This window comes from Mustela putorius, unplaced genomic scaffold, assembly GCF_011764305.1.
Source record: "Mustela putorius furo isolate JIRA1106 unplaced genomic scaffold, ASM1176430v1.1 tig00000487_pilon_pilon_pilon, whole genome shotgun sequence".
Lineage (NCBI taxonomy): Eukaryota > Metazoa > Chordata > Mammalia > Carnivora > Mustelidae > Mustela > Mustela putorius.
The window spans coordinates 7,134,495-7,151,472 of record NW_025421399.1 but is presented as its reverse complement, the minus strand read 5'-3'; the positions used below and the strand labels follow the sequence as shown (position 1 = coordinate 7,151,472).

The window sequence follows — 16,978 nt, the reverse complement described above, 5'->3', positions numbered from 1 at the left end:
AATTTTAAAAAATAAAATTTTAATTTAGGAATAATGTCAGATTTACAGAGAAGTTGCAAAGACAGAATGGAAGGCTCCCGTGTATCCTTCAGCCAGTGTCCTCTGATGTTAACATCTTACACCGCCATGTATATTTCACAGAAGGAAGGAATTAACGTGGGCATATAACTAAGTAATTAAGTAACTAAGCTGCACACTGTTTTTCCTCCTGACGTCCTTTTTCTCTTTCAGGTTCAAATCCAGGATAGCATATTGTGTTTTGTATTTAGTTGTTTTTAAAGAGCAGGAATTCACTCAGGGATGGTCCTCTTGCAGGAGTTTTGCAAGAAGAGTTTAAACTTTTCAAGACGGTCAACTGAACTGGCCTGAAAAGCTTCAAGTCTGTATTTCTTTTATTACGTTAATTTCCAAGTCAAACACAGGCGCACCTACACATACCCCCAAACCATATATCCTAACTACAGAGGGTTGTTCACCAGGCTTTAGGGTAGAAACCAAGGCATATGTTTATTATATATGTCCGTTGCAACAGCCTGGTTGTTTTCCTATAAACTCTCCTTAGTACTGAAAATAGATGTTCGGAGCTAGCCCTAAAGACAAGGATGGGGAGAAAGTTTTGCAGGTGTGGCTGCCCACCGGGAAGCTAAGCTTGAAAAGGTAAACAAAATGGGGGCAAGCCATCTGTTCTGTCGGCAGTTCGTGCTTCCTAAGGATTTTTTTACTTTAAAAAAAAAAAAAAAAGTGTAAGTTAAGCAAGAGTTAAGCTCTTGTGTTTTGAGCCAAATCTCCGCCTTCACTTGCGAAGTCTCAATCGCAGTATTTTTTTTTTTTATTCAACAATTTATTGGGAAATTCTGTCTTGGGTATTTAGCAAGAAAACGGAATAATAAGAGTATGAATAAGAGTGGAAGAAGTGAAAATGTCTTTTTTTTTTTTTCAGAAGATACTATAGAAAAAAATTCTTCTATAGAATTCTTCTGTAGAACAAAATTAATCCGCAAAATTGCCATTAGACCTCAGTATGTCCAGCATAGTTCCACGATGCAGGATCAGTACTCAAGACAAGTTGTAGTCTTATTCACCAAAATTGAGCAGCGCAAAAATGAGATTAAGAGATTAAGAACAATCCCAGTTACAAAAAACATCAAACCTTAAATGATTTAGGAATAAATTTGACATAATCACAAAAGTCATACATACTCAGGCAAACTCATACTTAAAAGACCCATGATCACAAAACTCAGGCACTGAAAATGCAGCCCCGTAAGGGGGACTCAATCGCAGTATTTTTAAATCGCGTACATGCATTTCCTAATTTGTAAATACAGTTGTTCTCGAAATCGCTGTTAGAGACGCGAAAGAACCACGATTCAAAATCTACTTCTCTGCCGTCAGTGCCCATGATCGCCTCTCCCTCCGCCAAAACTAATCTCCGTGCGACCCAGATGGGACTCGAACCCACAATCCCCAGCTCCGGAGGCTGATGCCTTATCCATTAGGCCACTGGGTCACCACAGGATCCGGGTTCTCACACCGTCTCCTTACGCGATGCCATCATCGCGCCCCGCCCCGCCCCGCGCTCCGCGGCCTCGAGTCAGGCGCCGAGCGATTTGGGAGCCGCCCCCAGCGGCTGCAGCGCGCGCCTGCGCCCCTCTGCTTCCTCCGCCCGTCCCGTCGCCCGTCGCCCGCGTCCCCGTGCGCCTGCGCGTGGCCGGCTGCGTGGCCGGCGCGGGGAAACTTTTGTGCAGCTTTCTGCCTGCGGGGTTCTTCTCGGAAGGTTCTCTGGCCTGGCTGTGCTTTAGGAGCACTTGGGGGAACTTGGACGAAATTCCAATTTCTGTCTCACCTCTGTTCTTATTCTGTTTACCTGAGCCCGGGCGTCTGCGTTTTGCAAAGTTCCCTGGGACCGCCTGCTGCCCCTTCTCGCAGAGCCTGAGCTCCTCCCGCACCTACACACCTCACTACCTTCCCGTCTCTTACTGCCCCTCCTTCCCTTTCCCGCAGTTAACTCAGCGTGCAGCGTTGTCACCAACTATTATATGCTGGGGACTGTTGGGGGACCCCAGGGGAACAAGTTTTTTGTTTGTTTGTTTTTGTTTTTTCTCCCCCAAATCTGCCCTTCTCCTTCACTCGTTTAACGTCCACTTTTCTCCCCTATCTCCTCTTTATCTCCGGTTTAAAGGGTCCGTCAATACAAAACAATAGGGATTTTGTTTGTTTTTATTTTAACCTGGATCTTGGATAAAGATTCAGAGACTTTTGGGTTCCACAGCATGTGAAGATGCTGTATTCGTGATTTTTAAAAAATGCACAATTTCGTTTTCTCCTTAGACACCGAACGCCTGTTCATTGCAGAATTGCATAAAGCATGGGTGAGCCAAACGATGAAAATTGAAATTAACCAGAATTCTACCACGTGGAGCTTTCCACTGTTAACATTGAGGTGTGTATCTTTCAAATCTTCGATACCTGTGTGTCGTATGTCACATGTTTTCGTACTTGTAAACCCTGAGTCATTAAGGAAATGCTTTTAATGAAAATTAGGACGTTATTAGTAAATAACAATTCACTAATCATTTAGCACTGGTGGTACAGAAATGACAGTGGGTAAAATTGACACCTCAGTGACTCAAGGCAGTGGAACCAAACCAGTAATAGTCATCCTTCATGTTCGCACGCTGGCGAAGGGGGTGGAGGTAGCAGGTTCGCTTCAGAACGGCCTTGATGATGCTGTAAGAAATGTCAGTTGTATTAACAATTGAGGATGTATCTTTTTAATATTTTTGTATGACAAAATGGGAAGTATACATGAATCAATTCTATCACATACTAAAATACAATCGTTGTCTCTCCCACCACTTTTTTTTTTCTTTTAAAGATTTTATTTATTTGACAGAGAGAGAGAGAGATCACAAGCAGGCAGAGGCCGGCAGAGAGAGAGAGGGTGAGGCAGGCTCCCTGCTGAGCAGAGAGCCCAATGCGAGCTCAATCCCAGGACCATGCCCCCCCCCTTTTTAGAAAAGACATTTCATTTTTAGGTAATCTCTACCCCATGGTGGGACTGGAACTCAGGACCCTGAAATCAAGATTTGCAAGCTCCAGAGACTGATCCAGGGAGGCACCCCACAATGGGCAGTCTTTGAGGGAAAGAAATTGCATGATGTTGAGTTGCAAGCTAAAGCAACTGCTTTTTCCGTGGAAAATGGTTTTTACTGGAAAGAATGACTGAGAGACAAACTATGATTATTTAGCCATAGACACACTTGGATTTTCTTCTCTGAAAGCAGCAAAGTATCAGGCTCATGCCACCAGCACACACAGTCCTGTGGAAGAGAGAGGATATCTCACACCCAAAGGCCTCAGTAAACATTTTATTTTGTTGTGTTACATCTTCATCACCAAACCAATCCCTGGGTTTGGGAATGGAATGTACGGATTGGCCTAAGCCCTCTCCTGAATCTCCCTCCAAACTATAATAGCTAAGAGTAGAGCGTGGATGGTACCCCCAGGACAACATTGTGTCTTTCAAAGGCAACTTTCAGTTTGGACGTCTTATTTCTGTTTCAGATGTTTTCAGGTGAGGGTACGGAATAGTGGGTAAGAGCATGGCAGCATGGGTCCGACTGCTGTCTGCCATTTACCGGCTGTGTGAACCTGGACAAATGAGTTAACCACTCCTAATTCGGTCTTCTCTTCTGTGAAATGGTACAGGTACTAATAATACTGCAACATAGAGTTGTGAATATTAGATATATTAATATACATAAAACACAGAACACTTCTGGGCAAATATTTTCAAGCAAAAGAAAACTCAATATAACTAGCTTAAAAACAAAGTTTGTCGGGTGACATAATTGCAAAGTTACATAATTACAACCTTCAGAGGTAGGGCAGGCTGTTGATCAGAGCTTTCATGGTTTCTCTACAATTGTCCTATTCAAATGTCTAGGACTCACATCCCCCAGACCAGAAGAACAGAGCCTGCTTTCCTATCTCAAGTCATTAAACAAAAGACATAGGCTTCCCAACTGAATGAATTTAGGTCATATGCTTCCCTGAACCATTCATAGTAGCCAAGAGAATCCCTAGCAAGGACTGGTTTAGGGGTGAATTCTTTCCACATTTTTGCAGTTAGGGGGATAGGATCATACTGAGTATGTGGGAGCCAAATCAACTCCCAGTGAACCCCACGGCTGCTACACAATGAGTGAGGTTCGCAAAAATGCCTACAATAATGGACAAAGTTCAATGTTTGAATTTATTTATAGTAATAAATACAACCAATACAACATTTCTAAAAATACCATTTTTAGAATACAGAAAAATTGCAGAAAGAAAACAGATCTTTAAGTCTGATGCTCTGATAACCATTTGTGATGCAAGAAACTGCAAACATTTTCAGAAAAATGTAAAATACAGCATAGAACATACCAGAGCAATTGGCAAAACTTGAATACAGACTATATAATAAATAATAGCATCAAAATTCAGTTGTCTTAGGGTCCCTGGTGGGCTTAGTGAGTAGAGCATGTAACTCTTGATCTCAGGGTCATGAGTTTGAGCCTCAGGATGGGTGTAGAGATTACTAAAACACACACACACACACACACAGACACACACACACACACACAGAGAAAAACAAAAAATCTTAAAAAAAAAAAAATCCTTAAAGGGGCCCCTGGGTGGCTCAGTTGGTTAAGGGTTTGCTTTCAGTTCAGGTCTTGATCCCAGGGTCCTGGTATCGAGTTCTGCAACAAGCTCCCTGCTCAGCTGGGGTCTGCTTCTCCCTCTGTGCACGCGCTTTCTCTCTCAAGTAAATAAATAAACCTTAAAAATATCCTTAAACGAAACAAAAAAAAGTACATTTGTCCTGAATTTGATGATTGTGGTTGGTCATATAAGAGAATGTCATCAGAAGATACACACTGAAGTATACAAGTGGTTAAGGTACAGAATTTCTGAAAGTTATACTTGGTTGGTTCAAATGTATATACATATGTCTTTTACATATTACTTTTACACACCCACGCTTGTGTGTATGTATGTGTGTGTATACATGAGAAATAGAAAATGTGGCAAAATGTTAACATTTGGCAAATCTGGGTAAAGATTTGCAGCTCTTCTGTATTTGAAAGTATTTAAAAATACTGGAGAAACAGGCATAAGAAAACTTTTATTACCAGATTTGTAGCTTCTATGCAGTCTTTTATGACACAAGCTAAAAAAATAAAAGAACTAAAAAATGCAGCACAAACCTGCCTTAACTTTTCCTTCCATAATGGCCAGAAACCCCTATCAAGTTCCTACTGTGTCCTATCAGGGAGAAAACTCTTAGCAATATGTTTCCATATCAAGACTTTTTTTTAATAACCCACCTCCTCTTTATCAAGATTTTTAAGAAAATTATTTTGCAAGTCAGATGTGTACTGTGGTTAAAGCAGCTACCCGGGCAAAGAACCTACAAGCGACGTCCCTAGCATAAGCCTTCTGCCTAGGCCCCAGGTGCTGAGAACTGACCCGCTGCATGCCGGGATCTGGAGTCTTTCTTCATCCAACTGCAAAGCCTTCTGGGATTGCCCGGCCGCTCCCATATCTCGCGATGCTATCATCTCTTCTTCTTGGCCCTGTGACACCCCCCCCCCCCAACTTAACGTGTTTTTTAAATTCGCCAATGGGCACGCAGCGTAGGCTCGAACTGGCCAATCCGAATGCGGGGACACCGGGAAATTTAAATCGCGCCGGCCGGCTGCACGAGCCACACCGTCTTTGGGGTGATTCGTGGTGGACGTTTTGAGGGCAGCTGACCTGCAGCCTGCGCGTCCCGGACCGCCTCCCGTGGAAGCCTGAGCCGGCCGTGTAGGTACGAACTGAGGCCGGAGCCCGGCCGGAGTGATAACGGCAGACGTGCAGGCCGCCCTCCGCTTGCGGGTGGCGGGAGGGGAGGCCGGGAGCTCACGCCCGACCGGGCTCCCGGCCTCCCTGGTTGGCGAGGCCCCGGGGGCGTCGTTCGTTGACGAGGCGGGTGTTCCGCGGTACGAGTGCTTGGGTTTTAGGGCGCCGAGGCTCTGCGAACCGCGGCGAGACCTCTGGCGCGTCGCGGCCGGGAAAATCCGTGCGGCCCGAGGGCGAGAGTCCCGGGAGACGGCCCGGCGCCTCTGGCCGGTCCTCCGCCGTTGCCCCGTTGCATCTTCCCGGGTGGGGGGCAGGGGCAGGGCCTGGAGGTGGGGGTGGCGGTTGGAAGAACTGTGTCTTAACACGTAGGCCCAGGGCTGGCTGTGACACAGCGTCGGAAAAGAACAGCAGGGAATGAAAGATAACGAAGTAAAAGGAGGATTTGTACTTTGTCCCATTTGGCGATCGCTCTTAAAGATCTCAGTCTGAAGGGAGGACAGTTGATCGCAGTCTGATTACAGGCATTCACTCGGAATTCCTGCAGATGGAAATGTTGGCGAGATGCTGCGGATGCAGAACCGTGTCTCGAGTTTTCAGTGGTGACACAACATGTTGGGGGAGAACTCCGTAATGTGATGATGAGTCAAGTGGTTCATTTTCAGCCGTGGAGAGTCTACCTATTTTGGCCATTTAAAGACAATAGGGAGAGGCTCCGGGATATGGATTTATTGCTGCTAGGACATGGGTTTTAACTGTGAGCTGAGTTCCCCCACTTTTCCTAAAATTAACTACTTAATTGAAATAGTCCAGTTGCATTGTCCAGTGTGGTAGTCACCCAGCCGATGTGGCTAGTCCGGACCGGGATATGCTGTAAGCCTAAAGTACACACAAGATTTCGGAGAATTTGTATGAAAAAAAGTGTAAAATATCTCAGCAACTCCAAATACTATGTAACATGTCGAAATGAGAACATTATTGGATGTGTTGGGTTAAATAAAATAGATTAAAATTAATTTCACTAGTTTCTTTTTGCTTTTTTGAAAAATGTGCTTACTAGGAAATTTTAAATTTATACAGTGTGCTTTCTGTTTCTGATGGACAGCGCTGCTCCAGGAAGTCCTTCCGAAGGGAGGGGACTAATACTGTGTGGCCAGTTCACTATTTCATGGTGCTGAAAAAGGAAGTTGCTCCTGTAATAGACAAGTGTGCGTCCAGTATATGCTCGATAATTCTGTGAATCCTTTTATCGACAAAGCAGAATGATAAAAGGGAAATTTTTTTTTTCTCTCCATCTTACAGCTTTCTCCCTTTGTCTCATAACCATGTCCACCAACGAGAATGCTAATTCACCAGCTGCCCGCCTTAACAGATTCAAGAACAAGGGGAAAGACAGTACAGTGAGTACCTTCTGTTGCTTTCCTATGTATTTTTTAAAGGCAAAAGCTATTTGGGAAGGGATCAGAGCTTTGAGAAAATTTGAAATAAATGTCCTCACTTAGCAGCAAAAACTGATAGAGTAGGTGAAGTGGTTTTTCTTTCTCCAAGGAAATGAGGCGGCGTCGAATAGAAGTTAATGTGGAGCTGAGGAAAGCGAAGAAGGATGACCAGATGCTGAAAAGGAGAAACGTAAGCTCGTTTCCCGATGATGCTACCTCTCCACTGCAGGAAAACCGCAACAACCAGGTAAACACATACTTTAGATAATGAATTACGGCAAACCCACAAAATCAATATGGTGCTTTTCTTAGAAATTTAAATAATAAGGGGCGCCTGGCTGGCCCAGCCCCTTAAGAATCTGACTCTATCTCAGCTCAGGTCTTGATCTCAGGCTTGTGAGCCCAGAGCCCCGCACTGGGCTCCACACTGGGTAGGGAGCCTACTAAAAGAAAGAAAGAATTTTAAATAACATTCCTAGCCTAATGGTTTTAACTATGGACTCTGTGAAGAGCTTTTTTTATGTTCCCAGTCAATAATTCTGTTCTGTTGTCTTCTTTTCTGCCCACTCTCCGTAATCTGCTGAAGCTGATTCCAAGATCTCCTTTAGCTCTAAACTCCCTTCAGGTTTCCCTGCATTTCTAGCCACCAGTTCAGTCCACAACTGGCCATTCCAGTGTTAACTGAAAGTTAGTGTGTCTGGAACCAATCACTTTCTGGCCTTTTTTGGTGTACCCAATTTTTTTTCTCCCAAAGATTTTATTTATTTATTTGGCAGAGAGAGAAATCACAAGTAGGCAGAGGGAGAGGGGGAAGCAGGCTCCCCGCGGAGCAGAGAGCCGAATGCGGGGCTCGATCCCAAGACCCTGAGACTGTGACCTAAGCTGAAAGCAGAGGCTTAACCTACAGAGCCACCTAGGCACCCCTTGGTGTACCCTATTTTTTGTGCTTGCCAACCAGCTCTGTTCAAATCTTTTCCCTCCTGAAATATTTTCAGTGGTCTTCTAATTTATCTTTTCCTTTCATTCTGTGCTACATACTATTTACCTAAAGTCTTAAAATACTGCTTTATAGGCACTTGGGTGGCTCAGTGAGTTAAAGCCTCTGCCTCTGGCTCAGGTCATGATCTCAGGGTCCTGGGATCGAGCCCCACATCGGGTTCTCTGCTCTGTGGGGAGCCTGTTTCCTCCTCTCTCTCTGCGTGCCTCTCTGCCTATTTGTTATCTCTGTCTGTCAGATAAATAAATAAAATCTTAAATAAAATAAAATACTGCTTTATACCTCTTTTTTGCTTAAAAATTTTGGTAGTTTTATTTTATTTTTTATTACTATTTTTTTATTTTTAAGATTTTATTTATTTATTTGACAGAGAGAGAGATCACAAGTAGGCAGAGTCAGAGTCAGGCGAGGGTGGCGCGGCAGGGGCGGGGGTGGTGGTGGGGGAGGCAGGCTCCCTGCTGAGCAGAGAGCCCAATGCTGGGCTCCTTCCCAGGACCCTGAGATCATGACCTGAGCCGAAGGCAGAGGCTTTAACCCATTGAGCCACCCAGGTGCTCCGTAAAAACTTTGGTAGTCTTAAATCCATATTCTTGGGCGCCTGGGTGGCTCAGTGGATTAAAGCCTCTGCCTTCCACTCAGGTCATGATCCCAGGGTCCTGGGATTGAGCCTCTTCGGGCTCTCTGCTCAGCAGAGATCTTGTGATCTCTCTCTGTCAAATAAATAAATAAAATCCTTTAAAAACCCACATTGTTTGAAAAAATTTTTCTTGTAAATTAGATCAATCTTAGATTTTCAGTTTATCTTTTTTATCTTTCAAAGATACTGGGAACCTTTAGTGCCTCAATTTTTTTTTCCCCACTGAATAGTACCTAAGTCCTATTTCTAGAGTACTATATTCAGATCCTATCTTCTTAGAGCACTCCTTGGTCAACCTAGCAGGAAAAACGTTCCCTTTTCAGAATTCCCAAAGCATCCCAGCTGTACACTGAAGACGGAGAGTAAATGCTAACGGAACATGAACAGTCCCCATTTGTTTTATGGCTATCTGTTTTTTCGCATTTTCCTTGTTAAGTTATAACAACCTTTCCTATGGAAAAGAGGATGCTGTCTTTTTGAGTCAACTATAGCACCGATTCTCAAACTCTTCTACTGCGATTACACCATGAAACATTTTTGTAGCACTGCACTGTGGAAATGGCGTAGATTGTAAGCGGAGATATGAAAATCCCCAGCACGCTGCCCACATAACTCCATCCCTTTCTCCCTAACAGCGTGTCTGAAAGCAAGTGATTGAGGCTAATGTAGGACTAACCTTCATACTGCCCTAATTTCATGTACTAAATTGTTCACTGTCTCCTCTCTTAGTGACAAAATGCTAGGGTGGTTCTCCTTAACTGGAGATTCCAGGGAGTCGTATACCAAGCTTGAGTCCTGTTCCGTATATGAAAGAACAAATATTTAATAGCCAAAGTAAATGTAAGGCTAAACTTTTTAGTAACTGATTATAAACCTAAAAATGTCTTCACAATGGCAAGTAGGGAGCTTATTGTTTGTATTTAATCTTAAAAATGATTTGTGAAATTAATACCACTGTCTCCTCGCAGGGCACTGTAAATTGGTCAGTTGATGACATTGTCAAGGGCATAAATAGCAACAATTTGGAAAGCCAGCTCCAGGCTACTCAAGCTGCTAGGTAAGTCTTTCCTGCCAAAGCACGGGTAACCTAAGATAGCAGCCCTTTTGGATTTTTTTTGGTGGGAAAGAGACAGACAGAGGGCATGGGAAAAGTAAAGGTTAAGTCGCCCGTAGGTCTGTTTTCATTAGACTCTTCCCTTAGGTGAAACTGTGATTTTGCATAAATGACAGTTGCCAGAAGTCCTGCTCATCCGCAGTGATAATCGCTGTTACCCTTGTGTGAACCTTTTAAGTAGATTACAAAGTTTTTGTCAAGGTGGCATTTCCACTTGGCATCGGAGAATGGAAGAATTATTCAGTAGGTGGGATTGGCACATTCATTTAAAATGGTGCATTTACTCTTACCTTCTGTCACATACAAATATTTGTGACATCCATAACAAAGAATTAATAATTTGTATAGAGACAGTGTGCTGAAAAACAAATCCAAGTAACAAGTGGTAAAGGAAAAGATACTTCAACTCACTGGTAGTTGGGGAAACACAAATTAACAATGGTAGTGTAATTACGTCAGAGATCTAAAGTTTATGGGGATGCACAGAGGAGGCTAATTTACATGATTGGTAATATTTCAATTCTGGAAAGAAGATAGTTCAGGACACCCCGTGTGGCAGCACCATGTAACCAGTCTGTTCATCTCCGCTCAAATCCCAGGAGATCTCAACATTTAGTACGTTACTAAGAGGCTGTCTCAAGTTCGAAAGCCTTGAATTGCATTTTAAATTGATTTTTAAAGTTAACAGACTTCTCTTGTTAATCATCTTCAACTTTTGTTTCCCTTAGGAAACTGCTTTCTCGGGAAAAGCAGCCCCCCATAGACAACATAATCCGGGCTGGTTTGATTCCAAAGTTTGTGTCCTTCTTGGGCAGAACTGATTGTAGTCCCATTCAGTTTGAATCCGCTTGGGCTCTCACCAACATTGCTTCCGGGACCTCAGAACAGACCAAGGCTGTGGTCGATGGAGGCGCGATCCCAGCGTTCATTTCCCTGTTGGCATCTTCCCACGCCCACATCAGCGAACAGGCTGTGTGGGCTCTAGGAAACATCGCAGGTACTTGGGCTTAAAATTCTTCTGTCTCTTGGGGATATGGGCCTTGGGGAGGGTATGTGCTATGATGAGTGAGTGAAATGTGTAAACCTGGCGATTCACAGACCTGTACCCCTGGGGATAAAAATACGTTATATGTTTATTAAATAATTGTGAGCCAATACTGATTTGTCCCTAAATAAACTGTTCTGAAAAAGTCAAACATTTCAAAATAAATAAATAAATAAATGAAATTCTTCTGTCTCTAATCACACTGAGGTTGTAATAAGGAATAGGGACCTGTGTGTTAGGATTTAAGCTTGCCTGCTTCTCGTGCTTGTGCGGGGTGCCAGTGGCATCTCATAAGTAGATGAAGGAGTTTCCAGGAGTGTTGTCTTTGTGTGAGGACGCTGGTGTGCTCTGTCACTGAACATGGGTAGTGCTAGACAAGTAGATTCTGATGAACCTTGCCTCTTTGTTTTAGGGGATGGTTCCGTTTTTCGAGACTTGGTTATCAAGTACGGTGCGGTTGATCCGCTTCTGGCTCTCCTCGCGGTTCCTGATATGTCATCGTTAGCAGTAAGTTACGACTAAAGTCGGGTGACTCACTTCTCGATTCTAATATTTTGCACCCTGTCAAAGCATAGAGGGACCTCTCATTGCATTTCTCTTTCCCCTTAGTGTGGCTACTTGCGTAACCTTACTTGGACACTTTCAAACCTTTGTCGCAACAAGAACCCTGCACCCCCGCTAGATGCCGTTGAGCAGATTCTTCCTACCTTAGTTCGTCTCCTGCATCACGATGATCCAGAGGTCTTGGCAGATACCTGCTGGGCCATCTCCTACCTGACGGATGGTCCAAACGAACGGATTGAAATGGTCGTGAAAACAGGAGTTGTGCCGCAGCTTGTGAAGCTTCTAGGAGCTACTGAATTGCCCATTGTGGTAAGTTGTAACTTTTTAACAAGAATACAGACCATAGGAAGCATGGTCAGTTGATACTAGTGTTGACACATTGTCTGTTTTAGGCCACGAGGAGCCTCTGACTTCTCAAAACCTTTAGGGTGTAGAGTTTTTGAGTAGTGCTGGAAGAAATAAAAGAAAACCGTTGGCATCAACATTTTTTTTTTCCTTTTCAGACTCCTGCGCTAAGAGCCATAGGAAATATTGTCACTGGGACAGATGAACAGACTCAGGTTGTAATAGACGCAGGAGCGCTTGCTATCTTTCCCAGCCTGCTAACAAACCCCAAAACTAATATTCAGAAGGAAGCCACGTGGACAATGTCAAACATCACAGCTGGCCGCCAGGACCAGATACAGCAAGTTGTGAATCATGGATTAGTCCCGTTCCTCGTTGGTGTTCTCTCTAAGGTAATGAGGTCTTAGTGCTTGGTCAAAGGTTGTTAGTACTTCCGGATGGACATTTGGTAGAGCTGTGCTTGGTAAGATTCTTAATGAACTAGTGTTGGGTTCTAAGTCCTTTGTTAAATAGTGGCCAGTAACCCCTTTCACTTAAGGTTAGAAGGAACCAGTAGTTTTAGTCCTTGTTTTTCTATAACTGCACTTTTGGGATCTTATTTTTACAATTGTTATGTTTCCTTATGTTTATTAGGCAGACTTTAAGACACAAAAGGAAGCTGTCTGGGCTGTGACCAACTATACAAGTGGTGGGACAGTTGAACAGATTGTATACCTCGTCCATTGTGGCATAATAGAACCATTGATGAACCTCTTAACTGCGAAGGATACCAAAATTATTCTGGTCATTCTGGATGCCATTTCCAACATCTTTCAGGTAAGTCATAAGGTAGCGTTTGAATTGGGGTTTGATGGTAATGGATGATAACCAGACTCGGGGAGGGCAGCTAAGTTTACTTAGTAGCCACAGAATTAGAAAGGCTGTTAATGTGGGGCACACTCTTGGTAAGATGTGACAAGGGATTATAAGAGATTTAAAGGAGATGACAAGTGGGTGACCTGAATTGAAATCAAGTCTATATGTGGACACGATTCATTCCTATCTGTTTTGCCAAAAATCTTTAATTTTCTAATGTCCTACTGAATTTTGGTGCAATTAAATTTTGATGACTTAGTTATCTAATTTTATTTTTCTTCTGGTTCCCTTCCTTTTAACCCGAGTATGCTAGCATGTGGCACTTTGTCACAGTGGTTGGAGTTAAGTAGGTTCTACCTAATGGCTTTAAATTCCTGATTATGGAAATTTTACCTAGAAGAGTCAAGTCGAGTCTAGAATAATGATGCTTGGTGTATCCATTACCCAGCATAAATAATTTGTCAGCATTTGGCCTATTTTCCTACTCCCCCTTATTTAAACCCTCTAAATTATTTTGAAGCAAATAAATTATTTCATATATAAATATTTATGTACCCTAAAGTTTGAGGACTTTAAAAAAGGTGGGGCACCTGGGTGGTTCAGTCGTTAAGCGTCTGCCTTCAGCTCAGGTCATGATCCCAGGGTCTTGGGACGGAGTCCCACATCAGGCTCCCTGCTCAGTGGGGAGTCTGCTTCTCCCTCTCCCATTCCCCCTGCTTGTGTTCTCTCTCTTGGTGTCTTCCTGTCAAATAAATAAATAAAATCTTTAAAAATAAATAAATAAGGCTACCCACAATACCATTTTTATACTTAATACATTCTTGATATCAGCAAGTAATCCAATCAGGATAATTTATTTTTATAGGCCTTAGGCCATATTTGCCCTTAGACAATGGTTCTCTGCCTTGACTACACTTTAGTGTTATCTGAGGTGCTTTTTTTTTTTTTTAAAGATTTTATTTATTTATTTGACAGAGAGACAGAGAGAGAGAGAGATGAGGAGAAGCAGGCTCCCTGCTGAGCAGAGAGCCCCATGCGGGACTCGATCCCAGGCCCCCATCTCATAGGATTGTCAAAGGAACTTTCAAGTGGTTTTCTGATGTATCAATATGCAAACATGAACATTGTTTTTATTAAAATAGAACCTTCAGTAAATTCCAGTAAACTTGGACTTTTTTTAGGCTGCTGAGAAACTAGGTGAAACCGAGAAACTTAGTATAATGATTGAAGAATGTGGAGGTTTGGACAAAATCGAGGCTCTACAAAACCATGAAAATGAGTCTGTATACAAAGCTTCATTAAACTTGATTGAGAAGTATTTCTCTGTAGAGGTGAGTGACATGGTAACGTTAACGAGATTTTGGGAAGTACACAAAGTCAAGCCCCCAAGATTTTTTTTTTCATTATATTTTTCAAATGAGTCCTGTGCCCTTGTTAAATATGGCAAAATATCAGTGTGAGTAAGACATGGTGTACATAGTTGCTCCTTAAATGTTTGCCTTGATGGTCATATAATCTTTAACTAGAAATTTTAAAGATTTTTAAAAATCCCCACTCTGCTTCGAATGAATAGTGTTATTAGAGACTTAATATCTCCAGAGTAAGTTTGTGTAGGAGCTGATGGAGAAGTGGGCCAACCCCACGCATAGGCCATCTTCCATTTCTACTGAAAAGTGATGGGTGGGTAAGAAAATGTCCGTTGTGCTAGCGTTCCTTTGCCCATTCAGAACCTTCCTTTCCCAGTTGCCCCAGAACTGGCAAGTTTTAGCAACCCTCCCTCCCCTATTCCAAATAATGAAATGTGGTTCAGCATCAAAGGTGTGATAGCAGATGAAGACCTTCAGAGTAAATACAGACTTCTCGGCAGACTACTGCCTGGAAATGTGCTATGTTTGCAGAATTATATCGTTTGGTTTTGTTTTTTAATATTTCCAGGAAGAGGAAGATCAGAATGTTGTGCCAGAAACTACCTCTGAAGGCTATACGTTCCAGGTTCAGGATGGCACTGCTGGGACCTTTAACTTTTAGCTTGTACAGCCGACGCAGAAAGTTGTTTGTGGTGTGCTTTGTTTGGTAGAAGTTTGTCTTACTGTTTCTCTACTAAGAACTCTTTTTAAATGTGTTTTGTTATTGTAGCACTTTTTACAACAAAACTCTACTTGACCAGTTCCAAACTGTAAAAACTGTATGAAGCTCCTCCTGCCAGTGGGTTTCTTATTTCCATGTGGACTCTCCTCTCTTGCAGTGTCCTGTAAATAAAGATTAAATTCCACCCTTTTCTTTACTTCACCGTTCCTATGTCCTGCTTTTTCTGACTTGGAGTTTTTTTTTTTTTTTTTTTAAGACTTTAAGATTTTATTTATTTATTTGACAGAGAGAGAGGGATCACAAGTAGGCAGAGAGGCAGGTAGAGAGAGAGGGGGAAGCAGGCTCCCCGCTGAGCAGGGATCCGATATGGGGCTCGATCCCAGGACCCATGAGATCATGATCTGAGCCGAAGGCAGAGGCTTAACCCACTGAGCCACCCAGGAGTCCCTGATTTGGAGTTAAGATTGCAGGTGAAGGGTTCAGGACCCAAGCCCTTATGAGTAAGCAGAGGCGTGGTTCTGGTTGCAGATCTCGTTTGACGTCAGTTTTGTGAGGCTGTCAAGGATACCAGGGTGATGACGTTTTTTCCTGCCCACTTCCGAGTTCCGGCTTTGCTCTAGGCTTCTTCCATTCTTTGTAAATAATGGCTGTGGGCGCTTCCAGGTGTCCTATTCTGTACACACTAGTCAGAATAGAATTTTTCAGAAATTTTCATAGAAAAATGAATAAAAATGCCTAGAAACCCTCAGCCAGGGTCGTCTTAAATCTTGCTGGCCAGAGAGATGGGATTAAAAAAATGTATATGTATATATATATTTTTTAAAAGATATTAGCTATTTATTTGACAGAGATCACAAGTAGGCAGAGGCGGGGGGGAATCTGGTTCTCTGCTGAACAGAGATCTCACCCGATGCGGGACTCGATCCCAGGACCCTGAGATCATGACCCGAGCCAAAGGCAGAGGCTTAACCCACTGAGCCACCAAGGTGCTCCTATATATGTGTATTAAATTTAATTGCACGTTTCCTCGAGCTACAGGTAGCATTCATTTCTCCCAAACTTCAAGGCTGAACGTGATCTCAGAGGGGTACGTTGGTTTACCCAGAGTTCTGTTTAAGGGGTGGGGTCCAAGTGGCTTCTCTCTCAAGTTTATTTCCCATCTGCCCTTTCTGTCCAGTCCAGGTGTTAAGCCACTAATCTAAAGAATGGTTATGCTATTAGCAGTGTAGGAAATGGATTTGGGGGAGAGGGAGGGTTAGCCGAAGTGCCCCAGAGGTCAGGACAAATGAAATGCACCCTGAAAGCACTCCTGTCTGTCCCTCCACTGCTGGCCGGAAAGCGGGGACCCGGGCTCCGCAGTTGAAACCGGCCAGCTCCGCCGGCTTGTTCTCCCAGAGAAGCTCTAGAGCTAGGGGGTGGGGGTGGGCATTTGGGTTGAAGACGTGAATTCGAAGGGCTACTGTATTCAGTAAAATAAGTAGTTTTGCAAGTCAGTGGTAGTATAATGCAACAGATTTCCGCTTACTTTGTCTCAGTACGAAGGAAAGTAAGGATATTCTCAGCCCCTTCAGTTCAACCTACGCCTGAGCACAGGTTTGCCTTTTGCAGGTAAACCGGCTTTTAAAGTGGCCGCTACAAAATACACACATTGAATGCTTGCTTAGGTGGAGAAATAGTAACTTGGCTAATGCTTATTTGCAACACCTCCTGCCGCCCAGTTTTTAAATTTGGAGCACCAAGCCATGTTACACCTGGTCCTCCCGAGCTCAGCGCTCCTGGGAGCCCTGGTCATCTCGGCTCTTTGTATACAGGGGCTTCCATAAAGGGGAGGCAGAAGAGGAGTCGGAGAACTCCACAGGCGCCTTCCCTGTCCCACCTACTGGCTCCACGGCCCTTTTCTCCTACCTTTGCTCCCAGGTAAGTCCCTTAGATGCTGGACCCCAAAATCGTGAATGTGAGAAAAAAAGAACATGGAAGTAAACCTGGAGATCGGATGTTTTTGTTG

At 43.4% G+C, this 16,978-nt stretch overlaps 1 protein-coding gene and 1 non-coding gene across 5 annotated transcripts; one reads left to right on the top strand and one right to left on the bottom strand.

Moving 5' to 3' along the window:
• Positions 1-1,437: 1,437 nt before the first annotated feature.
• TRNAR-CCG lies at positions 1,438-1,510 on the bottom strand. The gene has a single exon. It is a non-coding gene; the product is annotated as a tRNA-Arg (tRNA).
• Positions 1,511-2,334: 824 nt separating this feature from the next.
• KPNA2 (karyopherin subunit alpha 2) lies at positions 2,335-15,169 on the top strand. Of its 4 annotated transcripts, none has more exons than XM_045080916.1 (11): positions 2,335-2,443; positions 7,192-7,289; positions 7,438-7,575; positions 9,931-10,019; positions 10,805-11,073; positions 11,534-11,628; positions 11,731-11,994; positions 12,189-12,422; positions 12,664-12,846; positions 14,067-14,216; positions 14,821-15,169. In XM_045080916.1, exons 2-11 carry the CDS (start codon positions 7,215-7,217, stop codon positions 14,911-14,913), a joined length of 1,590 nt encoding a protein of 529 aa, XP_044936851.1. In that variant the 5' UTR covers positions 2,335-2,443; positions 7,192-7,214; the 3' UTR covers positions 14,914-15,169. The 4 variants fall into 4 exon arrangements, with proteins under 4 accessions (XP_044936851.1, XP_044936849.1, XP_044936850.1 ...); XM_045080914.1 differs by lacking the exon at positions 2,335-2,443 and adding an exon at positions 5,704-5,860; XM_045080915.1 differs by lacking the exon at positions 2,335-2,443 and adding an exon at positions 5,727-5,856.
• Positions 15,170-16,978: the final 1,809 nt, after the last annotated feature.

Excerpts from the sequence above, each read along its gene's own strand:
- KPNA2 (XM_045080913.1), top strand. The coding sequence starts at position 7,058 with ATGGTGCTGAAAAAGGAAGTTGCTCCTGTAATAGACAAGT. Across the intron at positions 12,847-14,066 it reads CCATTTCCAACATCTTTCAG|GCTGCTGAGAAACTAGGTGA; the intron begins GTAAGTCATAAG and ends GACTTTTTTTAG. Across the intron at positions 14,217-14,820 it reads AGAAGTATTTCTCTGTAGAG|GAAGAGGAAGATCAGAATGT; the intron begins GTGAGTGACATG and ends TAATATTTCCAG.